The 26,832-nt window shown below is 36.9% G+C and overlaps 1 protein-coding gene across 2 annotated transcripts in view; it reads right to left on the minus strand.

Annotated features, from left to right (window-relative positions):
• The window catches only part of FAM193A (family with sequence similarity 193 member A), a 72,982-nt gene that overhangs the window by 15,985 nt on the left and 30,165 nt on the right, over window positions 1-26,832 (minus strand). Inside the window, exons 4-14 of one of the 2 annotated variants that reach the window (XM_085223587.1) lie at window positions 24,804-24,970; window positions 24,359-24,526; window positions 20,954-21,188; window positions 18,598-18,722; window positions 13,629-13,773; window positions 9,234-9,311; window positions 7,616-7,728; window positions 7,224-7,466; window positions 5,176-5,329; window positions 4,896-5,075; window positions 481-732 (exon numbers count right to left, since the gene is read on the minus strand). In XM_085223587.1, the coding sequence (XP_085079713.1) occupies window positions 481-732; window positions 4,896-5,075; window positions 5,176-5,329; window positions 7,224-7,466; window positions 7,616-7,728; window positions 9,234-9,311; window positions 13,629-13,773; window positions 18,598-18,722; window positions 20,954-21,188; window positions 24,359-24,526; window positions 24,804-24,970 (1,860 nt within the window). The remainder of the gene's footprint in view (window positions 1-480; window positions 733-4,895; window positions 5,076-5,175; window positions 5,330-7,223; window positions 7,467-7,615; window positions 7,729-9,233; window positions 9,312-13,628; window positions 13,774-18,597; window positions 18,723-20,953; window positions 21,189-24,358; window positions 24,527-24,803; window positions 24,971-26,832) is intronic. The other variant, XM_085223588.1, reaches the window with a different exon arrangement.

A 26,832-nucleotide genomic window follows, 5' to 3' on the forward strand; every position in this document is an offset into this window, starting at 1 on the left:
GTTCTCTCAAAGCACAAAAATCATTTAAAAGACTCCTGTACCTAACTGTCTAAAAATAAAAAAGTGCTAGCATTTTGAACTAAAAATCTCAGAACATTATCGCCAAAATGGAATATTAAATTTTGACCTCCTATATATTAAATGAAGATTTAATTAGTCCTATTATACTGAAGAAAGTCTCATTACTCTTCCCACTATTCTAAACCCATTTGACTCTAAATTCTTTCTAATGAAAGCAAGGAAATTATCAGTCTTCCTGATGCAAACTACTCTTAATTTTGCTGTATGAGCCTTTCTCCAGTTCTGACTATGCCCTATTCCTTACACTTCACTATTCCCTCTAAAAGGGAATCAGAATCCAAACAGACAACGATTTAAAAAGCAATGTTTACAGTTTTACTGATACTCAGTCACCTGCTCATTTATACCAGCATACAGTAATTTCCTAGGATCAGGACACATCTACCTTGACAGGCTTACCTTATTGTGTGTAAAGGGGGAAGCTGTATACAAGGTGGGATGGATAAGTGGACGAGGAAGGTGGGGAATTGTATGCAATGGTATATGTCCATGGATATGAGGATAAAGATGAAGTGCAGGATGTGCAGGTTTTTCAGGATTCATAAACTGATGACCAGCAGGCAGGCGTCCAGTTGCAAGTGCAGAGGCTGTCAGACCTGAAGCTTCTTGTTTGCAAACATGACATTCACAAGCATTTGGACCTTGGTCAGCCTGTAAGTGCACAATAAAATACAATCAATGTACTTGACAATACAATCAGATAGTTCCATAGATCCTTTTTTCTTAAGGATCATAAATACAATTTACTTTTGAATACATCTATTAATAAATCCAGAGCATCTGGAAAATTCCTTCATCATGAAAAAACATTAATTAAAAAGTACTAATGGAGGATCTTCATCTTAGTTAAGCATGGAATGCTCTCAAGATCAACACAGTTAGATAGCAGATTTTTAATACCTACCATCAGTGGCAATAAGATAATTTATATTGAATTATCAAGGGCAGACAGGAAGAGGAAACCTTGATAACATTAAATAGTTGCTAGGTTAATTCCACTATAAAAATGGAATTGGATGTTTATGTTTCACAATTTCCTAAGTATATGGAAAGACAGTACACACAACAGTATTGGTAAGGGTTGATTAGCTGACAAAGTTGGAAAAAGCCCTAAGACTTAGGGAGAACATGGTCAGTAAGTCAAGGGAAGGGATTTTTTCCCTTTGCTCAGCGCTTGTGAGATAAATCTGGACTGACGGGTCCTCAGTACAAGAAATGAGGACACACTGGAGCAAGTCCAGCAAAGGGTCACAGAGATGATTCAGGAGTTAGAGCACACATCTAGGGAAGGCTGAGAGGGCTGCGATTGTTCAGCCTCCAAGGAGAACACTCAGGAGGATCTTACCCATGTGGCATAAATACCTGACTCAGGGAGAGGAGGAAAGCAAATAAGAGAGGATCTTCTCAGTGGTATCCGATGAAAAGATGAGAAGAAGCAGGCATGGATTGAAATACAGGAAATTTCACTCCAAGTGTTTATGTACTTATTCTACTGTGAAGGTGGCTGAAGATTGAAGCATGTTACCCATAGCAGTTTTGAAGCCTCCAGTCCTTGGTGATATTCAAAAATCCAACTGGACACAGAGCTGAGCAACCTCCTCCTAAAGAGTTTGCTTTGAGTAGGACGGTAGGACTAGACCATCTGCAGAGGTCCCTTCCAAATTCAATTACTATGCAGCTACCTTACAAATAAATGCATGCCTTAGTGGAATCTTTTACTGATCTTCAGGCATCTTCAGAGTCTATAGTCTTTAAAGGGCTCAGGTACTCTGAAAGACATTCAGGAAAGAGCTATCTCCATTTTCTTCTCTCAGCTTAGTACTTTTTACTACCATTGTCATCTGACATTTTACTGGAAGACAGTTTTTGCCAGAAGGAATACAGGAACACCTCCCAGCTGTTACTTCTTCCTAGTAAAGAGGCTTTACACATCTTTTCCAAGAAGCAACAATAGCTTCTTAGCTTAGCTTTCTAGAAAAGAATTGACAGCTAGCATTTCTCTGCAACATGCGTGCTTTCCTCTCAGAAAGGCATAACACTTCATCTTAACTTAGAGGTATTACAGCCTCTGACACAAGGCATGTTTCAAAATATGAAGACGTCTTAAACCAAATAAACAAATGAATGAATTATATCTATTAAGAGCAAATATAACTTTCTCCTGAAACAAGTATTATCAAAAGCAACTAGTAATAATCTAATAACAAATTAAAAAGGAAAAACAAAGAAGAAAAGCAACAAGAAGATTCAAAATCTGATTCTGACCAACCTTTGAGTACTTGGTATGAAAAAGGAATTTGAAGTGAAATGAAGAAATTGACAGAATCAATTTATGACAGAATCACAGAATCATTGAGGTCTCTTGGCAGAGACCTCTGAACACTTCTGGGCCAAGCCCTGCCCCAGCAAGACCACCCTGAGCAGGATGCACGGACCCACATCCAAGCAGCTTTCAGCAATGTCCAAGGAGGAAAACCCTCAGCCTCTCTGGACAGCCTGTGCCAATGTTACATCATACTCACAGCAGAAAAGTACTTTACGGAGTTCAGATGGAATCTTCTGTACTCTCATTTGTGCCCAGTGCCTCCTGATCTGGTATTGGTCACTTCTAAGCAGAGTCTGACTCCATCCTCTTTGCACCCTCCCTTCAAACCTCTCATCCATCAGAATCCCCAGGTCCTTCTCCAAAGGGCTGCTGTCAATGAATTCTTCTCTAGGCTAGTGCACAAATCCACCAGTGCACAAGACCACCACAATGCTCAGGCATGATCTGCCCTTGGTGAAGCAGTGCTGACTGTCTCAGATCATCTCTTCATCTCCTACATGCCTTAACGTGCCTTCCAGGAAGATTTGCTGCATGATTTACATTGGGGGCCCAGAAATAGATACAACATTCCAGGTGTAGCCTCACCAACATTGAATAAAGGGGAATGATCACCTCTTTTGAGTGCTGATACTCTGCCTAATGAAGTCAGGAAATGAGAAATTCCAATAGGTGATACAAAATGATCTCAAATATTGGTGAAATGAATCACATGAATGCAGCATTACAAAGTAAATATTCAGCTTTGATAAAAAATTATCAGGCAAAAAAAAAAATCTTCAGAATATTTTCTTTTCCCCCCAAAGTAAACAGAATAAAGGATTAAATAACATCTTAGGGAAGTAAGCTAAACTGTAGGGTGAAATGGAAGCAGACATATAATTTCAGCATAATTTGATTTTCTACCACAAATGTGAAATCTGTTCACCTGTTTCCAGTTAGCTTGATGTCTCAGCACATTTAATTACTGCATCAGTAAGTCATACATAGAAAAAAGATTTCTCAACAAGCTTGCTGAGAGAAATCGTAGCTTAATACTCATAAGACACTAGAAAATTCTTCCACCAAAAGGACTTACAGACATGCTAACCACAGGAGACACCTAACAGCAGCTCCCCCTGACTATTAACTAATCACGGAATTGCTGGGATTGGAAGAGATCTCAAGAGTTCATGAAGTCCAACCCTCCTGCTAAAGCAGGTCAATAGGTCGCACAGGTAGGTATCCAGTCAGGTCTTGAAAGTCTTTGTAGGAGGAGACTCCAGAACCTCTCTGGGCAATCTGATCCAGTGCTCTGTCACCATGCCATAAAGAAGTTCTCCCACATATTTGTATGAAATTTCCTATGTTCAAGTTTTAGGTCATTGCTCCTTGTCCTATCACACCACCAAGAAGAGCCTGGCCTCATCCATTTGTCCCCCACTTCCTTCTAGATATTTTTAAACATTTATCAGATCCTTCCTCAGTCTTCTTTTCCCCAGGCTGAACAAGCCCAGGTTACTCAGTCTTTTCTCATATGGAAGATGCTCCAGGCCCTTAAATCACCTTTGTGGCCCTCTACTGGACTCCTAGGAGATCCCTGTCTTTTTTGCACTGGGGAGCCAAGAACTGAACAGCACTTCAGATGTGGCCTCACCAGGGCAAAGTAGAGGGGGAGGATCAAACCCCCTCAAAGACTTCCATCGCTGTAGAATCTTTTGAACAATAAGAGCGGTTTTTAGAGTAATATTTCCCCTCTCAAAGTGGTAAACCCATGTTATAGCTGTAGGATAACTCAGATTGAAAGAAACACGAAGACAAGTCCATCAGACGAATCATTTTGATGGTCACAGAACTATTTGTTCAGTTGTTAAACCAGACCCCACTACTTGCTGAGCAGATACTCTGAGTAAAGTTTCCTGTGTGTTTTAGTGAACTTACAGAAGAGAGTGCAACAATCTTAAACAAAAACAAGAAAACAAAAACAAAAAACCAAAACAAAACATGCAAACACCAAAAAAAAAAAAAACCACAACAAAAAAACCCCCCACACATTATCCATACAACAGGCTACTACACAGCGTTTCAGCAAGGCAAATTAGTCCTCAGATGTGACATTAAAAAGCACCCATTAACAACATGCTCTCATTGTAATCCCCTCAACAGCAGTTTCACATAACAACATTTAACAAAGACCAAGCTCAAACCACCAAGATACATTTCTTAGTATCTTTTTTTCATTCATATAAGCACAAAGATAGCAATCACTTCTACTGAAAACATCTTTAATATAACTAATGTGTTTCAGGTTGTGAAAAAAGAAGAATATTACCTAGGACAATATACAATCAACTGAAACGTATTTTAGATATCACAGTTACCTATTGATAACTCAATAAATTCAAAGTTAAAGATATAATTCACGTTGAAGATATAAATGTATTATCACTCAAGCAGTCAAATTTCTGATGTTATGAAAAGGTTGTATCTTTTTCTTCATAGGTTACAATACCTGTTGACTAGGGTAAGAAGGTGGTGGACTATCCATTTTTGCTTCATCTTTCCTTAATGCCCTTTTTCCTAGAGACATTTCCTCCTTTTGAGTCCCTGGTGGCTCACCACTACTTTCTCCGTCCGCTTCTTCATCATCTGCTTCTGAGGAGCTGCTGCTAGTACTGCTCACCTGAGGAGACTGTATAACATTAACCCATTAACCTGGGAGCGAAGGACAAGCTTTACTTCAGCAGTAAGATCCAAATGCCAGAAAAAAGAAGACAATCTAAGTGTTGTACCTCATCTTTCAATGCCATGTTTTCATCTCCGCCATTTAGCTCACTGTGAATTCCATTCATGTTGGCTACCACTTCTGCATCATCGTAATTATTCAATGGGTAGATATCAGCAAACTTTGCTGATAATGGTGCGACATCTTCATCATCACTACCACTGAGAGGAAAAGAGGCTTAGATAAATCCCAGTGCTCAGTAACCTCAGTTATTGTGAAAGCAGTCACCAAAAATAAAGTTGAGAACATCACTTGTATAAAAATCCCAATTAGGAATTCAACTCTTCTCTTTTGAGTTAACTGACCTTATTTTTCAAATAAAAAAAATAAAAAAAATAAAAAAAATCAAGCAATCTCTGTACACTCCTACTAAATATAGTGGCTTCATGCCAGAACAGCTAATTGGTACTGAAAGTAAGATTCTCTGCTATTTCTGTGTAGGATATTATTCCATCAATGTCTTGTGACCAAGAAATCTACTGTCTTTATAATGACAGGATACAGATGACCTTTAATTTGATGAAAAATGCCAATGATTTTGCTTAAAGAAGGTGTGAAGTGACAATATAATATATACACAGTATGTCAAACAAGTAATTGTAAGTAATCAACTTTGAACATATCAATGTAAATCTTGAATTTCTCAACTGCAATCAGTTCCTGAATGACCCCTCGCCTAAGTGCTTTCCTGCTAACCTGCTTTCAGTCTTAACAGAAGTCTTCTCTCCACGTTTATAGACAGCTAGAACATGCATGTTTTAGTACCCATTCTAGGGAAATGTTGCAAAGATTCTTCAATTCATGTTTTTACAGCAATCCAAAGCTCTTAAAAAACAGCTCTCACACTGAGCACCGTATCTTTTTACATTCTATGAGACACTTCGCCAAAATTTAGGTGATGGCACCATAAGTCAGGTTTCAAATGTGCAACGAGGAAACAAAACAAGTAGGGTTAGGTCCAATACAAGAAATGCCTCTCCCTCAAGAAGCATTGATATTTCCCTTAAAAAAAAAAAAAAAAAAAAGAGAGAGACTACTTACAGTATATATTTGGATACAACTTGTTTATTTTCTGAGTTCTGCATTCTTTGTTTCAATTTCAGCATCAAAGCTCATGAAAGTTCACAGAAATAGCAAAACACATGCTTATGTAGCAAACTGTATTGTCACATAACCTGTTTTCAAACATGACCCAAATTGATACAGAAACTCTAGTCCTGTTATGGAAGTGTAAACCATACATCACATTGGATGCAACAGGAAACTAAACTTAGTGAAGTCAAACTCAATTAGAAGCATCCATTCATCTGTGCTCCCATCATTCATCACACTACATTAACACAGTTCTAATGACAATTCCTTGAAGAATCATCATGTACTTCAGTAGCATTCCCACCAGAACTGAAGGCTTTTTTTTCTCCTCTTTCTTTAAAACATTCTTCTGGAATTTCACCTGATGAGGGACTGATGGCAAGTTCCACCCAAACTACATACAAAAGTCAGTCAACCAGTTTTATACTTTCAGAATTATGGTAGAGGCAGAAGTCTGCCACTAGACTAAAGCCTCAAATCTCACCGTGATCTCAATAAAATAAAAAAGGGTGGCAAATGCTTCTGACAGGGAGAACTCTTGATGCAATTCTCCAGTTAACACACCTTCAGCAAGCCTAATAAATGCTTTTTAGGAACTAAAAAAAAAAAAAATCATAAGCAACCATTACTCAAATTTACCTTGTTCAAATTAAGAAAATGTGTTATTTTAAACTGATGCTTTAAAGCATCCTTGTAATCTCAAAGCAGAAAAGTACATATGATGCGTACGTCTAGCAGTGCTGTTAAGTCCAAATCTTTGGAAAATTGAAAAAAAATCAGAATTTTTTTTGTTCCACAATAGATACTTGTGGACTTGGGGACTTCTGAATTCAGTATCAGGATTAACTTATTTTCTTATAATTTTCTGATGTTAAAACAGAATTATCTAATGATGGTCAGCCTGTATAACTTGCCTTCTGAAGTTCAATTCAGTATTCCAAATTTTTAAAACTGAGAACTTACAAAGTTGGTGCAGAACCATTGTCTGCGAGGATCAGCCTTGGATGTTGCTGAATTGTTATAGGTGAGCTGGAACCCGATCCTGAACTTGCTGAAGACATACTAGGTGGGCGGATCTCAGATAGATAATCCGGAGCAGAATCAATTTGCAGTGGTAACTGGTTAATGTGGATATCATCCGTTATAGGAGAATCCATGATGCCACACGTCAAAATGTGTGAAAGGCTGCAGTCATCACAAGTACATCTGTTCAAGAATTAAGATTACAGACTTTTATGACCTTCAAGCATTCATTTGAAGTAACCAGACTCTTTCTTGCAATAATGTTTTCTTTTTTCCTCTAACACGAGAAATTAATCATTTATTATGATTTCAAGTTAAAAACATCTGCTCACCTTCTTCTGTAATTACAGTTGGGACAGTCAGGCATGCTCAAACGTGATGACAGCATGTGCCTCATTGTATCTGTGAAGTTGTTCTCCCCAGCTAGTGCTTTCTTGTTATTAAGCTGAAATAAATTATAAAGGCATTGTTTTAGTAGTGCAAGTCTTGCCATTAACAATTCAATAGCACAGCACATTAACAAATGGCATAATAAAAAAGGGTTCTTTGGGCAAGATATTTTAAAAGAAAGTTTTATTGAAGCAATGTTTTAATCACAAGTTAAAAGATCCCAATTTACAAACAACACACTTTCGGCACTCAAACTTCAAAGAAAATGTGTTTCTTCTATGAAAAAGTAAAGTAGTCATGTCCACCTCCTTTAGTCATTTGTAACTGCATCCTGCATGGTATTTCTGCTGACACATACTGAATTTGAGCAGTTCTCATCTTGTTTCATGGTATGCACAGAGGACACAGATGACAAATGAAGAAAGAATGCAAACTCATCCTTATCTTGCAAAGAAAAAAAGTTAGGACTAATTGTGCAGCCACAACTGGATAAACTCAAGCAAAGAAGTAGCTGCCCAAAACAAGATTTCACCACACTAATGAAAAAAAGAAAATCCAAATAACCCCCAATTGGTAGAAGTCTAATCCTGAAAGCACTTAATTTCATTAGATACCTACAAACCTTACATTAAGCAAGGATGTGCCTAAGCTTCACACCTGACCCTTACCTAAGCAGCAATTTGCTTACAGCTCACTTAAGCCCAATTAGGATCAAGTAAAAAGAGGATTCTTCCTCAAGTTCTCTGAGGAGCCCTGTTCAACCAATGCTCTAAAGTTACAGCTAACAAATGCTTATGTTCCATATAGACAAAAGTATTGATGACTGTTTTGAGCAATTTAAGCTTAAGTTTATTAAAACGTATAATCATACACTCTAATTCATTACTACCATTGCTTTCCATACAGTGGTACATGAGCAGAGATCCAATCTTAGCTCTAGCCTAGTCACTCTATACTCTTATGGAAAGTATAATACATATTTGAACAATTTCAGGCTAGAGAATAGAGTGTGTCTTAAACAGCAGATGCAGGGAAGAACAGCTGGCCCTTCCCTGGCTACAGCTTAAAATCAAGCAGGTAGCTCTGCTCAAGCTTTACCCCCAGAACAAATTTAAGAGCCATCTCCAGGGTTCCCAGCTCCAAAGTCTGAATAGATGCAATCATCTTGCCCTGCTGCTGTTTCTCTCAATCCGCAGCTCTGCATACACAGGAGAATTGGATACATTCTCAAACACAATACTCCCTATCACATACATCAAGGCAGCTCCATGTTCAATGTTTTGGATTCCACTCAGAGGCACAGAGAATTCTCCTTCCATAGCACCAAGAATTTTAACACTGCATATTCAGTGCTAAGACCATGATGCATTTATCTTTTAGTAACTAAGCTTACGTACTCCTCTTGGATCTCGCTTTGTATTTTAGCTGATCAAGTTTAAAGCTTGGCATAGTCATACAATTAGATCATATAGAACTAGTAGAATACCCAAAATGCAAATGCTTGAATATAGTAAATACACATGGAGCATTAGTATTACTTAATGTTTAAAAAAATCCTACCTGCTCTTCAATAAAACGTCTCTGTTTAAAAAATTCCCAGTCTTCCTTTAGCATGCGTTGTTTTGTTTTCATTGCCATCTAAAACAGAATTTAAGGAAAACTCAGTGGTTTAACCTCAGACATCATACGCTTATAGTCAGTTGTTTTATCAAAGTTTTGTGAAATGTAACTTACCTGTATCATTTTTAAACCACTTGCACACTCAGACAATACGATACTTATTTCCTAAACCCTGCTATTTGAACAGTTAAACAAATAATTTTTATTCATTTACACTTCAAGTCAGATTTTTCCACTATTATTCCTTAAAGATTTGCATGTATTTGCTTCTTCCTCTCCAAAAATTAAGTATTTTCATAGTATTTTTTCATAACTCGTGCTTGGCATTAAATCTTCCACATCTCAAATCCACTGAAATCCATTAAAATGTAGTGACAAGAGTTTTGGCAAGGCCTCAACACAGGCACAGTGCCAACCATGTACCACGTGTAGAACTAACCATCTAATCTCCGAGTGTAAAAAATTAGAAGAGTAAACATAAAATGAAGTAGTGACTTCGATTAACACTACTCCTTTTATCTCTGTGTATTTCATGCCTATGGTTTACTTACAGCTGGAAAAATATTTTATAATTACTAGGCCTCGAATTACACTGTAAATGCAGAGTCCATAACTTTTTGTATGGAAACAACCTTTTTTAATTTAGTGAACAAACTCACTGACAAAACCCAAAAATTTCCATGAACTTTAACAGAGCAAAACACAAGAACAAAAGTTTCTCTTATTGTATGTTGCATCTGTTTAAGAGCACTAGCTTGCTGGTCAATAAAAGCAACTATTTAGGTTATCTTTTTTTTTTTTTCATTTATTTTGTTAATAAAGAGAATAAAGAACAATAGAATATACCAAGCTCCTTTATAAAGATTTGTTAAAGAAAAAAAAATCAGAGTTCAGTAGGTTACGCCACTCCAGTCTTTTTTCTTCAGAAATGTCTCCCAAAACTCATACTTGAACTAAAGTTGTATGACAGAATATTAATTGGAGTTATTGCTACTACCATTATTTTACCGGGGAAACTGAAGTTCTGAAACTGGGGATATGAAACAGCGTTAAGTGGCAGAGTTTCACCCAATCAATTTGTAATGCAATCAGCAGCATGCAATTCTAATTACTACTGTGAATTTTGATTTCCCTTGGTACTGTGAGGCTACAGGAGTAGCCAAAAAAAATAAGAGTTAATTGTGTTCATGTATGTGCCTTTTTAATCAGAACAGCATGTATGAAATACCCTTGAAGCACTGGTACCATTTCTTAGACACTACTAATTACTGCAGAGCCTGAGACCAGAAGAGAGAAAGATTTCATCTTGGTTGCATTATCACCATCTGAGCACCTTAAAGCTCCACTCAAAACCAACAGAACTCATAGCTTTTGATGCCCAGACATGTTACCATTAAAGACAGGCACCTACACTTGTTTAAAACTGCCAGTGCATTAACTGGGAGCTGCCTACTCAATCAAGCTTGCCAAGAAACTGACAAGGAAAATAGTATGGTTTAACTCTTAGTACTCTTAAGTATTAATGGAAGAAGGAGCTGGAATTAATGTTTTCCTACTTCCAGCTTAGCAGTCTTTCCTACAGCCCTGTCTGCAAGTATCTTATTAATTCCATGAATAACAGGCTATCACTTGTACCATCTTTTTTTTCCACCCACGAATATTTGTTATTTCAGTAGACAAAAGCAGCTTCAACACAAACCATATGATTCATGCCCAAGAAATCTTTTGGGACATGGGAGATACAAATTCGGATGTATCAAAAAGAAAAATTTAGATTTCAATCTTGCGCATCTGCAACAAATACGCCAGCAATGCTGCCCAATGGGAAAAAAAAATGTCCACTACCACGCTTCTTCCTTCTGCCCTGTTTATTTAAAGGCTAACAAGCATTTGAGATCAATCAGACAAGCTTAAGTGAGACATGCAGGTGAATAAGTATTTTTTCCCTCTGAAACAGATTTAATCGTAAAACAAAACCAAGTTTGGTCAGAACTGACATATAACAATAGATCTCCTACAAGGAACTCTGATGCTTGCACGCATTTGGAAGCATCGAATATCCTGTCATACTTCAAAATCTATCACATTTGGACAGTACCTTTGAGCATCTTAAATTCCATCTGTCAAACTGATCTACTTTCCTACCCTGTTTCACTAGAAATAAAAATCAATTCTTATCACAAACTCTGTGTCCAAAAACAAAAAGAGATTTTTTTATTTACGTAGGTAGTAAAAAGATAACAAAATAACACCAACAAATATACCTGTAAAATATAAAAATTATTTTCTACTCTGCTCACCAGGACTCTCACAACCTCAACACAGAGAACTGAGCAAGAAACTCTGCGCTCTCAAGGTGCTGTGCAAAGGCAGCTCTGTATTCCTTTGTTCTGTGGGAGCCAGCAGTATTAAAAATGGAAATGCCCACAAAGTACATATGATTATCTAGCCATTACTTATGGTAATGATCCAAATATATTTCAGACTTCTCAAGTTAAATACAATCTAAATTTGGTAAGGAAAATACTAGGACCTGGAGGTACAGACTACGTGTATTTAAACTCCTGTATTTCAGATACTTTGAACATCTTCCTCAGACCTGAGCAAGTCACAAATAAAGGTGTTGATACAAACAAATGATTTGCTTGAATTTTATTACAGTGTACACCCATGAAAGAAGAGTGTATTAGTACTACAAGTCCGTGTGTGATACAGCTGTCTTAAAGTCTTTTAAAAAACTGCATTATTCGTATAGAACAAGCATCAAAACACCATAGGAGAGATCTGTATTATCTCCATTGATTCCTTGTCTAAACATTGAGGTATATTTCCAAAGACAAAGAAGGATCATTTATCTGTGCTGATCTGCGTGTTCTACCTTTGATACACCAGCAATAGAATTTAACTGTTTTGTAGAGCCAAAAAGCAAGAAATGAACATGCATTCACAGTTAAGATCAACAGTTTCCATAGTAGCTGGGCTTTCTGATTTCTACTTCACAAAAATATCACCGCAAATTCAGGTAAGATGGTCATACTGAATTGCACATTTTTGATTAAGAAAGTATAATAACCATGCACAGATGACATCAACATGGGTTTTAATGAGAGACAGCAAGAATTGTCTATGTGCAAATTATCAATTTTTATAGGATGTATTCATATTTAAGTTCCAACATGATGAGAACTGAATTGGGATCCCTTTCTTACTGTGGCAGCAATGACAGCCAGAGCACCCTGATATCATAGGGAAAATGAATTGTAGTAACACAAGATAAGAAATTTCACTGAGCTGCCATCTATTATTTAAGTGTACAAAAGCAGCCTGACCAAGAGAAAACTTGGTAACTGATAGCTCAGTGGTACAGACCCTAAATATAGAACAATCTCCAAAAATAAAGTTAGTTATGCACCATCTCCATCTTGAAGGCTCTAAAATTACTACTGGTAGAAATTTACTTAAATCTTCATCACACAGAAGAGCTTCTGAAGGACATTACAGTGTTACCCTAACACTTGAAAATATCTTACCATAAGAATAGCATAGCATTAATAAAACTTAAATTACATCTCCGTACGTGTAATGCTCATAAAACTTTAAAATACAAATAGATCTATAAAACTCTACCTTCAGTTACTCAAGTTGTTTGAACTAGGGACAAAAATCAAGAAACTTTAGGAAAACGTAAACACTTCCCAAATAAACAGCAAACTTTCCTAAAAGCAAGCTCTTGATAATATACAAATCAGTATACTTACACCATGTTCTGTAACACAGCATAGACACAGAATAAGCTGTGAAAACTCACAATTAAAAAGCTGGCAACCACAGATGTCTCAAATACTTATGTAGTGAGACTTACAAGTTCTGCTTTTGAAAGCTGTACAAAGGTCACTGTTACACTACAAAACATGTATAAATATAAATTATTTTAAAGCCACCTCTTCTTATTAATTTCATTCAATGGAATTATTTTTGAAGCCTAGTGTTCAGGGATTTTTCTCCCCCTAGTAACAACTGGGGAAGAAAGTTTCATATTCATGCACTATAAGTGTTTTATAGACGAAAGCCACTCAAAAATATTCAAAGACTATCTCCAAGCCACAGCATAACAACTTGCTTCAATAACTTGATGGTATTTCTGTAAAATTACTGTTCCATTTTGGCATATTAGAGTTCTTCTCTATTTTGAAAGACTGACTTCACTAAAAAGGTTACATTTTGCAGCTTCAAAGCTCTGGAAACCAATACCAAAGAAACTCATCACCAGAGGCACAGCCTTCCAAGGGCCACTCCCAACATAATTAGTCATGAAACTGTTTACACAGTTCTTACCTGTTCATCAACGTAATCATCTATTCTTTTCTGGCATTCAAGCCATGCTTCAGCAACTTGCCCCATTTCCTGTTCCAGCTGATGATACCTTTGTAGCAAGGTACTATACATATCTTCACTACAGGAATCGTGCGCTGTTCCAAGCCTACAAGATCAAGCAGCACTTGTTACACGAGATATTTGACTGGAAAAAAAATAATAAACCAACAAAAACAATCACACATAGTTCTACCAGCCTGTAAAGTGTTTAAGTGCAATTTTTGACACACCTAGGCCCACGTAGCTGCTTGCATCTCAAAATGAATATTTTTAGTCGTTTTTCAAAAAATACCCAACAATTGTTCCAGTGTTGTATAAGCAATAATAGAAAGAATGTGGGAAGTGCAACCTTTCTGAAGCCTCTTTCCCATGGGTAACCAGATGTCAACCTTTCTGAGCAATACTTATTTAAAATTTGATTCTTGATATATTTATCCTTTCAAATCCTACAGGCTAAATATACCTGTTGACTATTTACTGAATAGTTACTGTAAAAATAAAGCCAGGAGCTCATTAATCTGAACTCTCATGATCAATGCTAAAAACATCACTAGACAAACAGGAAGTCCAGTTGGGGAGAACACTGTGGAATGATGCAAAAGAAATAATTTGGTTGTATGCAGTAATCTACTAGTCATCTACTTGAGATGCAACATCAACTTCAAAATGCACTTATGCCACTCATTGATGGCTGTCCCCAAAAGGGGTCCCAGAAACAGGAAAAAGACTTCATTTCCTTTCCAATACTTGGCTTTCATAATGGATTTATTTATTTATGGTATTTGCTGTAAAGCACATCATCACAATGACAAGTAAATAAGCAAGCTCCCTAAATCTTGACTACAAAAACAAGGAGAAGTCAAAATTATTTTAGGTATAAGCTTAAAGCACACTGAACTGTAATGACCTATGAATTGGTACAGACTAAAGCTTCTCAACATTACTTTTACTGGGTAATTAAGGAGAAACCAGTTGACACTTAACTAGGCACAGAGGTTGTACATTGGTCAAAGGGTTTGACAAGCCACTGCCAAAACCAAACCCCAAACATCTTAACAGTTGACATTAAAGCCAAGATCCAGCATTTCTGGAAGATCTGTCACAGATTTCAACCACAACAGGATGCTAATTCAAAACAAGAACCTATCACCCTTCCTATGAGCCCTTAAATTTAAGGTGGCAATTAAGTATAAACAAGCTGAACAGACAACTCAGCAATCATTAAATTATGGCCCTTAATATCATTTCACCAACGAACTCAATTTTCATATTGTTGTTTTTGCCTAGAACCTGCAACACAACCACTTTAGAAGGCTATGTGAACAATTCTGTACACTAGGAACTCAGGAAATCTTCCTATGATAGGGTGCAAAATCCACTTCAAAAGCATATGGCGATTTTAAGAATCAATGTTTCATGATTTTTCCTCCGTATCAGTGCAAGCACTGACAATTCCTAATCCTAGATCACAATTCACTCCTTTTCCTAAAGCCTGTGTTTTTTTATATGATAATATTATGCAAAATTCTGATCCTTGCTTCACAGGAGTCAAATTTGTTCTCAGAGCTGCTATTGAATAGTACTATTCTTACAAAGATCAGTTCCGCACAAAACCTAACGTAAGTAGGATTTAAAATTACAAGTAAAACTCTTTTTAAAAAATTTCCATTAACAATGGAGCAGAGTTAATACTTTCAATTTGTACTGTGACTCTTGAGTACAGATCAACACATTTACACGCTGTCACTGAATGTATTGGAATCCCCAAGGCATGTGTAAATGAATAGGTGATAGGATTACTTTAAATACTGAAAATAAACCCTTCTGAATTATAGTGTCTGATCTAAAAGTTCTGATTGATTAATTGCTTCTAAGCACATAGGCAGTTCTTATTGCTGGTCTGCAGATTGCACAACTCAACGCAACTCCTAAAGAAACCAAAGGCAGCAGAACATGCTGCAACTTGTGGTAGTCCACACTGAGTAGATGACCAGTCTGGGCACAGCTAACCTTGTATCATCTAGTTAACCCATCTCCCCCCCAAGACTGCCTATAAGAGAACATCTTACAGATGTCAAACATAATCGATAAATATTTTAGTTGGTGTATTGTGATAATTCCAAGTCTTTTGAAAAAGCCAGAGATGTACAAATGATGTAGTAATTTAGCTAAGGGATGAAAAAAAGGGGTGAATGCTCAAAATCTAAATGAAGCTAAGATGCCAAAACAACACTATTTCTCATCTTGAGAAGAATAAAACAAGGAAGCCAATGTCTTCTGTCATAGAACCCGGGCAGCACTTTATCTATTGCTTAAAAGAAAGACTTTCTAACCACATCAAGGCAAAATTGAGAAGGGTTACATGTCAATTAGGATTACAACCAGAAGAATACCCCTTCCAGACAACTTTTTTGCCATTTGTTATTTTGTGTGGGGTGGGAAGAAGTGAAAGAGTCTGCCTAACCAGGAATCTGGACTGTGGTTAAAAAAAAAAAGTCCGTTTTGCATCCTAGACAAGGAATAAGACTACCTGTACTTCAATAAGTAGAGAAAACAGGTCCTTACTCTTAGAATTCATAAGAGGAATAGGTTTCTGTTGAGAAAATACATGAAGTCCAAAATGCCTTTTTGTAGAAAAAGCAGACTACATGATACTCCTGCAAACTCTTCAAAGACTTTTCCAGCGCTTTGCAGTTAAATTGAACTATGTGCTTAAGGCAATGATTCAGTAAGAGATTTATTCAAATGAGTCTGAAATTTTTTAACATTTCAGACAGAGCAATCTCTTCACAACAGCTACAGGAACAATTAACATGTGAGTATTTATTGTAATTGTATCATATCAAATAGAGTTTCCAGAACTACTGATGTCTGAGCTTAGGTATATTTCTGTGATAGCTGAAAGGATCCATCCCAACCAAGAAGTTTTCTCCTCTTTTGTGAACTAGCAAAACAGTAAGACCCTGTTTCTGGAAATGCTAATAGATGCAACATCTAGAAATAAGACCAGCAAGGTGATTAAGGAACCTCAGGGCTCTCAAAAAAATAAAAATAAAAATCAATATAAGCATGTATAAAAGGATTTTAGCTACAAAATCTATGGCATCTGTTAGAGACAAACCACTCACATCTTCCCTCTTTGAAATGGCTGAACCTCTCACTTCCTTGGGAATTTTTAGTGTACACATTACAGATCACCACTGCACAAATGCAACCCAGTTTGTAAGCTGGGTATTATTCCTTCAAAGAAAGGTTCTTAAAAGTTTGAAAGCAGCAGCAAACAGTGAAAAAAAGCCAATACTCATCTGCTACTCAAGAAGAAACAATCAGGAAGCTAGACTGATTCTGATGCTTGCCCACGTGAGGTCTCTGCTATGATATTCCTCTATTGTATAAGATACCAAATTCCTAATAGAAAGCAAATTACTTCATTTTTTAGGAAAGACTAAGGCCTAAAAAGCTCATGAGTAAAAAACATATGATATATGAAAAGTAACAGCAATAGTCTACGCTTACAGAAGAAACAGGATAGAAATCATGGAATAGGAGAAATATGTGCTGAATCTCTCCTTTCAAAATGGCTTGAGAGAATCAATGTTGGCAAAACCATTGTTTCTTAACTGAACCACCCTTAAGACTACCCAGGGAACACAGACATATCCAGAAAGGAATTCCAGAGGATTCTGTTTTTAAAACTTGATGATAGCTGTTATTACAGTGAAGATCTGTAAGGAAACAACTTCTCTAGCTTAGGTTTGAATTCCAGTAGCATTTGAGAACAAGGTAAACAGGTAAACACAAGCATTCCAACACTTCTGTTAAGAAATGACTCTAAGTTTCACTTAAGACCATTCTCATCTCCATAAGTAAAGTATCAACAGCCTCAATAAACCAGAAACTGATGGATCAAGAAGTGCAGAGAAGCCTTGGCAAAAAACATTCAAGATGGCTGAAGACAGCATCACTGAAAATAGTAATGGAAAGTCAAGCACAGATCAAAGAGATCAAAGGGAAACATGCAACTGAACAACATGTTGTTTAACAGAGTGACAGAATTACCTGCCTGAAAGAGAAAAATGGAGCCTTGGTAGCAACCCAGTACTGAGTCCAGTGACAATTAAGTTTTCCTGCTTTCCTTTCGAACAATTGCTAGCAAAAGCATAACCTAGAAGTTTCTTCATTTGCCACAAGGAATATTTCTTGCAATTGAGATGCTAAATCAAATTGTTCTCGTAGCTCGGAAACAAATACCCAAAACAACACACTTGGGACAAATATAGAAAGAGTAGTAACACCTTCTTCAGAAAAAGTCTGAGAAGTCAACATGAGCAATGCATGGCTGTACTTTACGAAGATTAAACAAAACTCAAGATGAATAACAATATTTCTTTACATCAATAATACTTTTCCTGCACAAAACAAGTACTTTCAGGTACACAAAACAAACAGAACCATCTGGATAACAAAGCATACATTCTAAAGTCCTAGGAAATGCAATATGCCATCCAATCTACAAGCACAAAGCAAGGGTGGGTTTTTTGTTTTGTTTGTGTGTGTTTTCTTCTAGCCATCTATTCACTTGTAGAGGAAAGGAAACAGTACCAGTGCCTTTTGACAAGTGAGGGCATTACAAATAATCAGCATTTTAATAGGACACTGTCATTTTATTAGGTAACCCAAAAGTGAAGGAGAGTAGAGTAGTAATTCTGACAAGCAAGTCATGACAGCAGGTTGCTCAACTGAAAACAGATCAACAAGACTTTTTACATATCAAACTGGACAAGTAGCAGACTTGTTTGTTTTGTTGTTGCTGGCTGATTTTTTGTGTGTGTGTTTTTTATTTTTATTTATTTACTTTTTTAAAGTGGTGGTTGCAAATATAGATTTTGCTTTCTCCTTTAAATTACAAAAATGAAGTTTAAATCTTTACCTTAGCTGTGACACTAATGTTGGCAAGCTATTCTGCAGGAGTGGCTCAGAAAATACCAGATTTTCAAACAGATGCTTGTTGTGCAATTCCCATGTCACCTGAAATTTCTTCAAATGTTCATTTTCCTAAAATGAATAACAACCACAAATAAGCTCAGATCATAAAACACAAAGTAAAGAAATGCTTTTCTCATGTCAGAAAATATATATATTCTATTAAACCCATCAACCAACAGGCTGCATTATCCCGTTGAGATATTACTTCATTTTAATATTCAAAATATGGAACAGTTGTTTAATGATCAGTGATTTAAATAGACGTAGCTTCATACCTTTTCTAAATTGTTATGGATTGGGAAAAAAAACAACAAAAACAGACTGTGCAGTTGAAAGCTTCCACTCTTTTCTGCATGCATTTATTTCATGAATCAGTTATTGCTTCTCAGTTCTTTTCACCTATCTAGTAACAGACATACAGTGACAAGCTCTAGTTTTTATTTAAAATTAACATAAGCGAAGTAGAGAGTTCTTTCGAAGTGCAATTGCTTCAAAAATGCATGTTTTCTAAATAGCCAAGAGACCAACTGATCACTTTTTATAAGCAGAGTGTTTTTCTATTTAAGGTTACTTAATATACAAATGCCTTGAATTTCAAGACCTAAAAAGTAAATCTATTATTATGATATCATTAAAGACAGGAACAATTTTTCTTTCAAGTTAAGTTCTCCCATACACAGATAGCAGTAAACAGTTTTTTCTAAAGCAGGACTCTCTCACACAGCAAAGTTAAATGCAACTGTTCTATCAGATCAGCAAGCAAGGCCTAAGCACTACAGCCTTGAGTAGACAGAAATAAAAGAGTCCTTCAGAATTTCAAAGTTTTGTTTAGCATGGTGGTTTAAAAAATTAATATGTATTTATATAAGATCTCAATACTAAAATATCATGATTTAAAAATAGAATTGAGAAGTTTGAGGTCCTTCATATCAGTTTGAATACTCTAACTTCAAAATATTCACAACTACTATAAAATGCTTTTTTTAAAAATATTTGTAAGACAAGAAGCCTTTTGCTTTACTTTGAAGTTTGTCAAAAAAAAAAAAAAGGGAAACATTGGAGAAGGCAGGCATCTTCTGTCTCAAAGTCTTCATCTCACTTTCCTATAGCTGCAAAGTTTTCTTGAACACTGACTGATAATAAGCACCAGAGGAGAAATATGAGAAGACTATTTTCTGATCAGCTATATAATTCTGGCACTACTGAATTCATTACTGGTGAATCTAATGTGATAAAGCAAACCTTTGTACTGTAATCCATTTGCTTTGCAGCTGAAAATTCGTAAGGTCCCCTGCCACTCAGCTTGAAGAGTTACTTTTTCTACAGCACCTAGATTTGATGACTTAAAAGGTGCCAATTAATGGGAAATGGCAGTGACCACACATCTCCATCCAAGTGATAAAGTTGGGAAAGAGAATACAGCGAACAAAAAATAGAGACCACTGACAACAGGAAAAAGTAACAAATATGCCTGTGTTTCTACACAGAAACATCTTCCTGCTTTGGTCACTTCCATTTCACAACAGTCCCTCCTCAGAAGTGACACACAGGTTCCCCTCCATCTCATCGTTGTTATCTGTAATCTCTTACTTACTGCCCTCTTCCTTTCTTGACATCCCTAGGCAATCACTTTTAGCTAATTGGCAACACAAAATTTCACCACTTAAAAGAAAAAGGAAGTACTGGACACAGCTATTGGAAATGGATGTATAGGAAAAGGTTTAAGGATCAAGGTTATTAATCAACAGTACCATTTGTTTACTGTATTAATTGCACATGATGGACAGTTAAACAAGAACAGGCTACTGCTCATTTTCTACCTGTCAGTACAATTCAGCACAGTCACCTGACAAAAACAATTAGACAGAATATTAATTCCTGAGAAAAGGTCATCTTTCCAAGTAGCAATTCTTGCTTTTAAGGAAAATAACACAAAAACATTAAAACAATTTGATTTAGTGTTACACGTAAAAGTCTGCATCCTTTAAATGAGACTCTCAAGAGAAGAGTGAAAAATCAACAGACAAATGCTATAATCACTCTTCAATGGAGTTATCTAAAATTTTGCAGATTTCAGAACAAGTACAACATGCCACCTTTTCCTTCACACAATTTTCATTGCATTCATTTTAGGACATGTCTGACCTCCATTTGTGAAAAATGGAATTTGCATTTTCAGAATGCCCTTCACTTCCATCCATGTGCACACAGACCTTACATTTCACAAATCACAGATGACTTCTTAACCCAGAAACAGCTCAGCTAGCATCACTCCTAGCAAGTTGTTTTCTCAGTCTTACCAGAGTAACTAGGAAGGCGCTGATTGTGCATGCTGCCTGACAGAGAGCACTGTACTCTTCAAGTAGGAGTGAGATGAACTGATGTGCCTGCGGTGGCCCTTGTATTGCTAATGTTGATGCAACTTTAGATCCCAGTGACAAGTGTCTGAGCAGACGGACCTTCATTTCAAGTACATATTCTCTAGCTTGCTGTTCCAACCGTTGGTAAAGCTGATATGGATCTCTTTCACAAAGCCTGTAGTTTTAGAATATTTGTGATTAAAAAAAAGATATCTAATCAACAATTTTCAGTCTCCTAAAAACATTTAGTGGTTATCATCATCATTATTACAAAAAAAGAAACAATAACTAGGGTTTATAGAACTACCTGGGGTTTGGGAAAACACAGCACAGTTCCCTAACTCTACACTATGGAACTCAACTCCTATGTAGCTTTAGGACTAGGAAAGGACATTTGCACCTGAGGAACAAATTAATCTAGGACCTCACTGCTTCACTACTAGTTGTGAGCTAAAAACCCTTACTTATTTGGCATACAGCTTTACAGACATACTTCTTTAGAACTTCTTCATATTCTTCCATACAGCCTTAATAAATGTCCCACTTAGAACAGCCAGATCTGGGCTCAACTAATGTATGTAGGACATTCCTTTACCTCAAGCCATTGGAGAAGCTTGACACATTAGGCAGTCAGCATTTGCCTAAACACATACCAGCCAGACTGGACTCAACAGTGAATGCTTCGTGTGACTCTTCTATTGTTAAATTCAACTGAAAGAGACAACTCATACAACAACCACATTTTTAACGCACTCATTCATTAAACTCTCTTTCATCAAGTCTCTTAGCCTAACTTGCAGATCTTCTGCACAAAAACATTTTTTACACTTTTATTAAAAGTATGTTACTACACGTACAGGATTCACAGGGCCATAATGATGTCCTTCGCAGAACATGACTTACGGTACTACTCAGCACATACACTGCAATCGTTAGAAGTGATAGGTGACTGTATTTCAGTTTTGTTTTGAACCCAGGGTAAGACCAGAACTTGGGGGCTGTTTGTTCTAAGGAAGAAGACTAACATAAAAGCTCTAGAAATACACTGCCCTCTATGCATTCTTTCAGTCACACAGTAAGAAGCATCGCAAATATTGAAAGGCACAGATTTTGAGAGGGTCAGGACCTCCTGCAAGGGACCGCACAGAGCTGTCTGATACTGTCCTGGAAATGAGACCTGGATTTGAACCACCTTACATAGAGGAAAATGGTTCTCTGGCTCCTGGACAGGTGCTTTGGTGACTACACCAAAAGTTCCAACACTCTAGAATTTTGTACTCCAGCTGAAGCACCATGCGAACACTGTCCAACAAGGGCTGCCTCCTGCTGATGGTGTGTCTGGGCACAACTACTCGGTGGGGGGAGATAACACAAGCCTAAACTGGCATACAGAAGAAGAGTTATACATTAAGAGAGTTCTCATACTTAACAAAGGTTTAGTCACCAGCCTCTAAAAGGGCTTCATAATTCATAATCTCAGTGGGCAGTTAAGTTAAAAGCAGGAACATGATCTCAGTCAGCAATCTTCAGCTTTCTACCAAAGCAATACTCAGAACGAGCCACTGGACACGATGGCTGCTTTGAAGCACTTTAAAAGTGAAATTGTACTATTTAAAGTCCCGTGGCTTGGGGTTTAAGCATTTGTCTCAGGTTTTTTGGAGCACAGAGGTTTTTTGGAGCACAGAGAAGTGAGGAAGAACAAAGAGATTAAATGAGTAAGTTCACTGCTGTCTAGTCCCTGCTCCTCCCTCATCACTTATAAAACAGAGTACGACCGTGCTGTCGTGAACTGCTACCATGTACAGTAGGGACAGTACTTGGCACCTGCTTACTTTCCAAAAGTAGGCAATTTTTTTCTTGCCAATTGCATTTAACACAGCTGAGTATTAAGTTATTAATAAGGAATTCGCCTTTTAAACTAGCCACAGCATATGTGGCATGCTACCTATATCTTTTTTTTTTTTTTTTCCCACTATTACTTTTTAAAAACAAAAATCATTTTCAGTACCTACACTGACAATTTTTGTGTGACATCAGCATCACAGACTGGACTCACTAGTGTCTGCACTATCCAAGCATCCTAACTTTATTTCGTTATTTGAAGACCACAAGAAATTCTAGAGTGAAAAAAACATAGCAATATTGAAAGTTTTCTTCTTTGGGATCTTTTTTCTTGCCTTTTATATTTTAATCATGTTTCTCAACAGTGACAAGGAGTTCTAGAGAAAGACACCTATGTACATAAGAAAGCTCCAAAATAAGCACTACAGTTTTCAAAGCTTTTCCATTAAGGAAAACTATAGCTGTGATTCAGTTTTAATTAGACACCACATTACAATTTAAGAATCTTTGATTTCAAAAGCTATATTGCATGTTTTGATCGCTTAGTTTAAATAAACCAAGTATGACTAACAGGAAGGCATATTGTATTACTCTACAGTTATACAACTCACGTTCAAAACTGAGCATTCAGTTTTTATAGCAGAAGCACAAAAAGCTTATTCAATTATTTATTAACATTCATTCAGAAATATAGCCACAAAGAACTGTACTAGATTAGAATCTTTCAAAAAAAATTTCTCTACCTTACCAGCATTGCCTCAAGTAGAAACTCCGCTTAAGAACTATGGTTGCTTAGTCCAGTCAGACCTTTGTAAATTTGTAAGTACAGAGTCAATAAGAGAACTTACTCTTTGACCACACAATAAACTGGACAGAAAATGAAATGAACATGCTGGAGCACTTAAGAAAACAGTGTGGCTGTCTCCCAAGGGAAAAAAAAAAAGCAACCAAAGAATTCAAAAGCACATCCTTGACTTACATCTAGAAAAAGATGCACTTTCAACTTCTGATATGAAAACAAACTTCTCATAATCTGCCTCTTCTAATGATCAAAGTCCAAATTTTTCCTTCTCTAACTTCTAGCTGCTACAACTACTATAGAATGCAATCACTATTATAAAATCAAGTTAGTTCAGCAAGGTAAGGTGTTTCACGTGGGGGAAATCCAAGCCAGTGTCTTATTATTGGTAGTAATCATCTCAATATCTTTTGAGGATTAAGGTTTTTGGGATCTTTTCATAATTATGCACTAATATCCCTATTGCAGATGCATACAAACATTTTTCATGTATTTCACGCCCTCAATCCAGCACTTTAAAATCCTGCATGGAATACAGCTGACCTCTATAACTTCTCATTCTAGTGGAGAGACAATCATTCTAAGCCATCAGACTTAGAGCTGGTAAATAAAATTCTGGTAAAAAAGAAATACACTAACTAACTTAGTACTCATTAAAAAACACCTTCTAGTATTTAATAAGTAGATTTTTTGAAGTGCTATACCTATCCACCAGCTCTTTCATTCCTTCTTTATCTGGTACCAAAGATTGGTCTTGGTCGTCTGCCAAAGGGGTCCCAGCTTGACGATAGATACATCGAACCATGTATCTTACTTCTGACCAGTAATTTTGGAGCTGCTGAGATTCACGTTCAGTCTCTGCTGAAATTTCTCTGCAAACAATGACAAAAAAAAAAACCCTCTCAATTTTTACATCACACAGGTGTATTTACTCCCACTATTCTGAAGACTCTTCTCAGGAAAATCACGTCTAAAACAGCCCAAAGAGTACATGCAGAAAATAAAATCAAAAATTGAATAAAAGCCACCATCCCTAAGTTACTGCTATTGTCCCCATTTAAGTAGTTTACACATATGTTGACAAATAAGCCACAAGACTGCTGATAGTCAGACTACAGGCATTATTCTAAGTCTGAATTCAGTTCTTACCTGCGCTCATTACAGGCCTCACAGTTGCATGCTATGTCTGAAGGAGAGGAATTGTTAAGATCGGCAGCAGGCACTGTCTGCGCACCAACAGTTATCCTTCCTCCTCCTACAGATTCCTGCTGTGATCCACTGTTTCCAAGAGGCATGTGCAAAAGGAAATCTTGGCTCTGAAAGAAAAAAAAAAAAACTGGTAGCAACTTTGGCTTGCAAGATTCAAGTGTGAAATGTTAATATGCAGGCAAATAACATGGCATTTCTTAGTGCTGAATATTTTTGGGGAGAAGACTCAACTGGCCTCAAAGGATTTATCTTTGAAAAGTCCAATAAATGCACAAGATGGACTGAGAAAGCCAGCAATGTAAATAGTTTCTTTCTAATAACTGAAGCACGTTGGTTATAATTATCACTTTTATGCACTCCAGCATAAACAATGAACTAAGCTAAAAGAAGGGTTGCATCATCCACAATTAACCACATAAACTAGCACTATCTCTTCAGTCTCTTATTTGACAGTATGTTTGACTCTTTTAGTTTAACAATCCATTCTACAGAAAGCATAAAATCTCCTTGTATATAACAGCAAGACATACTACTTGACCATAATGGATGTTAGCATCAGTTCCCAGTAACAGCAGCTTTCCATCTCCTGTGCGCAGTGCTGCTCACTGCTAACAAATGACACAGTTCTCTTCAGAGGCTGCTGGTATTTCAGTCTCCAGTTTCTGTTCCTCCACTGCACTCCACCCACTGAGCCACACTGCCCCTCTTGTACCCTCCCCAGGTTGCCACCACCCGTCTGTGATGCCAGGCAGAAACCTCTCTCAGATTAGGAGCAGAACTGAACGGATTTCTGTGCTTCACCCCAGATCCTGGACCAGGATAAGACAGATATTAAAACAAACTTGTACACATCCACCGCCAACAGCATGAGCAGCTACTCTGGCTGGTGCTGAGGCAAATCAAGCATCAGAACATCAAGGCAACGACAGCAACAGCAGCCTGAGCACAAGAACATCTGCAGCAAGCCACTCACGCTCTGGCTCGCAGTGACTGAACAGATTTCAGAGCTTTCTCCCACCCACCTTCCCCCCAGCTGTTTTTTCCAAATGTGACTAGCCATTTCATCCAGTTAGGTGCTTTTTAAAGTTGCTGGAATTGTAGGATACTTTGCTTTTAAAAATTCCTCGTGCCAGATAACACCCACTTCGATCTTATCTAGAGTATATTTAACTGAACAAGACTTTTACAAAGCAAGTTCTGCCTTGCTTGCATGGCAGGATGATTTCTTTTCCATGTGAGCTCAGTTACAGTGAAATGCACCAGAACTTTTTACTCAGTTGAACAATAATGTGCTTCAGTCCAGCTGTTCTTTGGCATCTCTAGAATGTTACCATCCAGCTACCAACATAACCCCTTTTGATATAATCTTTTTGGATTAATTTTCATAAACCAGTTAACAGTAAGAAAATTAGCAATCTTCAACTGTAAGCACAAGTAAGATACTCTTAAATCTTCTGTATTATAATCCACAGGAATTCATACGTTAATATGAGTTTAACAGCATATGCTATACAAAAACAATCTTATTTCACACTGATTTGCTTACTGAAATAAAGTCTGTATATGCCTACAGGCTATTATCAGAATAAAATTATACAGAAATGTAAGGCTACCCAAATCATATGTGAAGATTTGGGTTTTTGGTGTAGTACTGCAGTTCAAATCAAATGGAATTCACTGGACATGACATCAAACTTCTGTATCTTTGTCACGAAAAGACAACTCTTTATGAGGTTGAGTTCTCCTTTGAGAACATATTTTAACAATTAATAAAAACCAACCACTAAACAAGTAACGCAGCTTGAAATATTTACACTGGATATTAAAACAGTGTCTGCAGTGCTGCAAACAAATTATTGTTACATGCATACTATAAAAAGTTGTCCTTTCTTAAGGAAAAAGAAACAATAACTAACGACAGCACGAGAAACTTCTCTATTGAGATACCTGAATCTCAGACTTGAAACTC

The sequence above is a fragment of the Meleagris gallopavo genome, chromosome 4 (assembly GCF_905368555.1).
Source record: "Meleagris gallopavo chromosome 4, MGAL_WU_HG_1.1, whole genome shotgun sequence".
NCBI classification, from domain to species: Eukaryota; Metazoa; Chordata; class Aves; order Galliformes; family Phasianidae; genus Meleagris; species Meleagris gallopavo.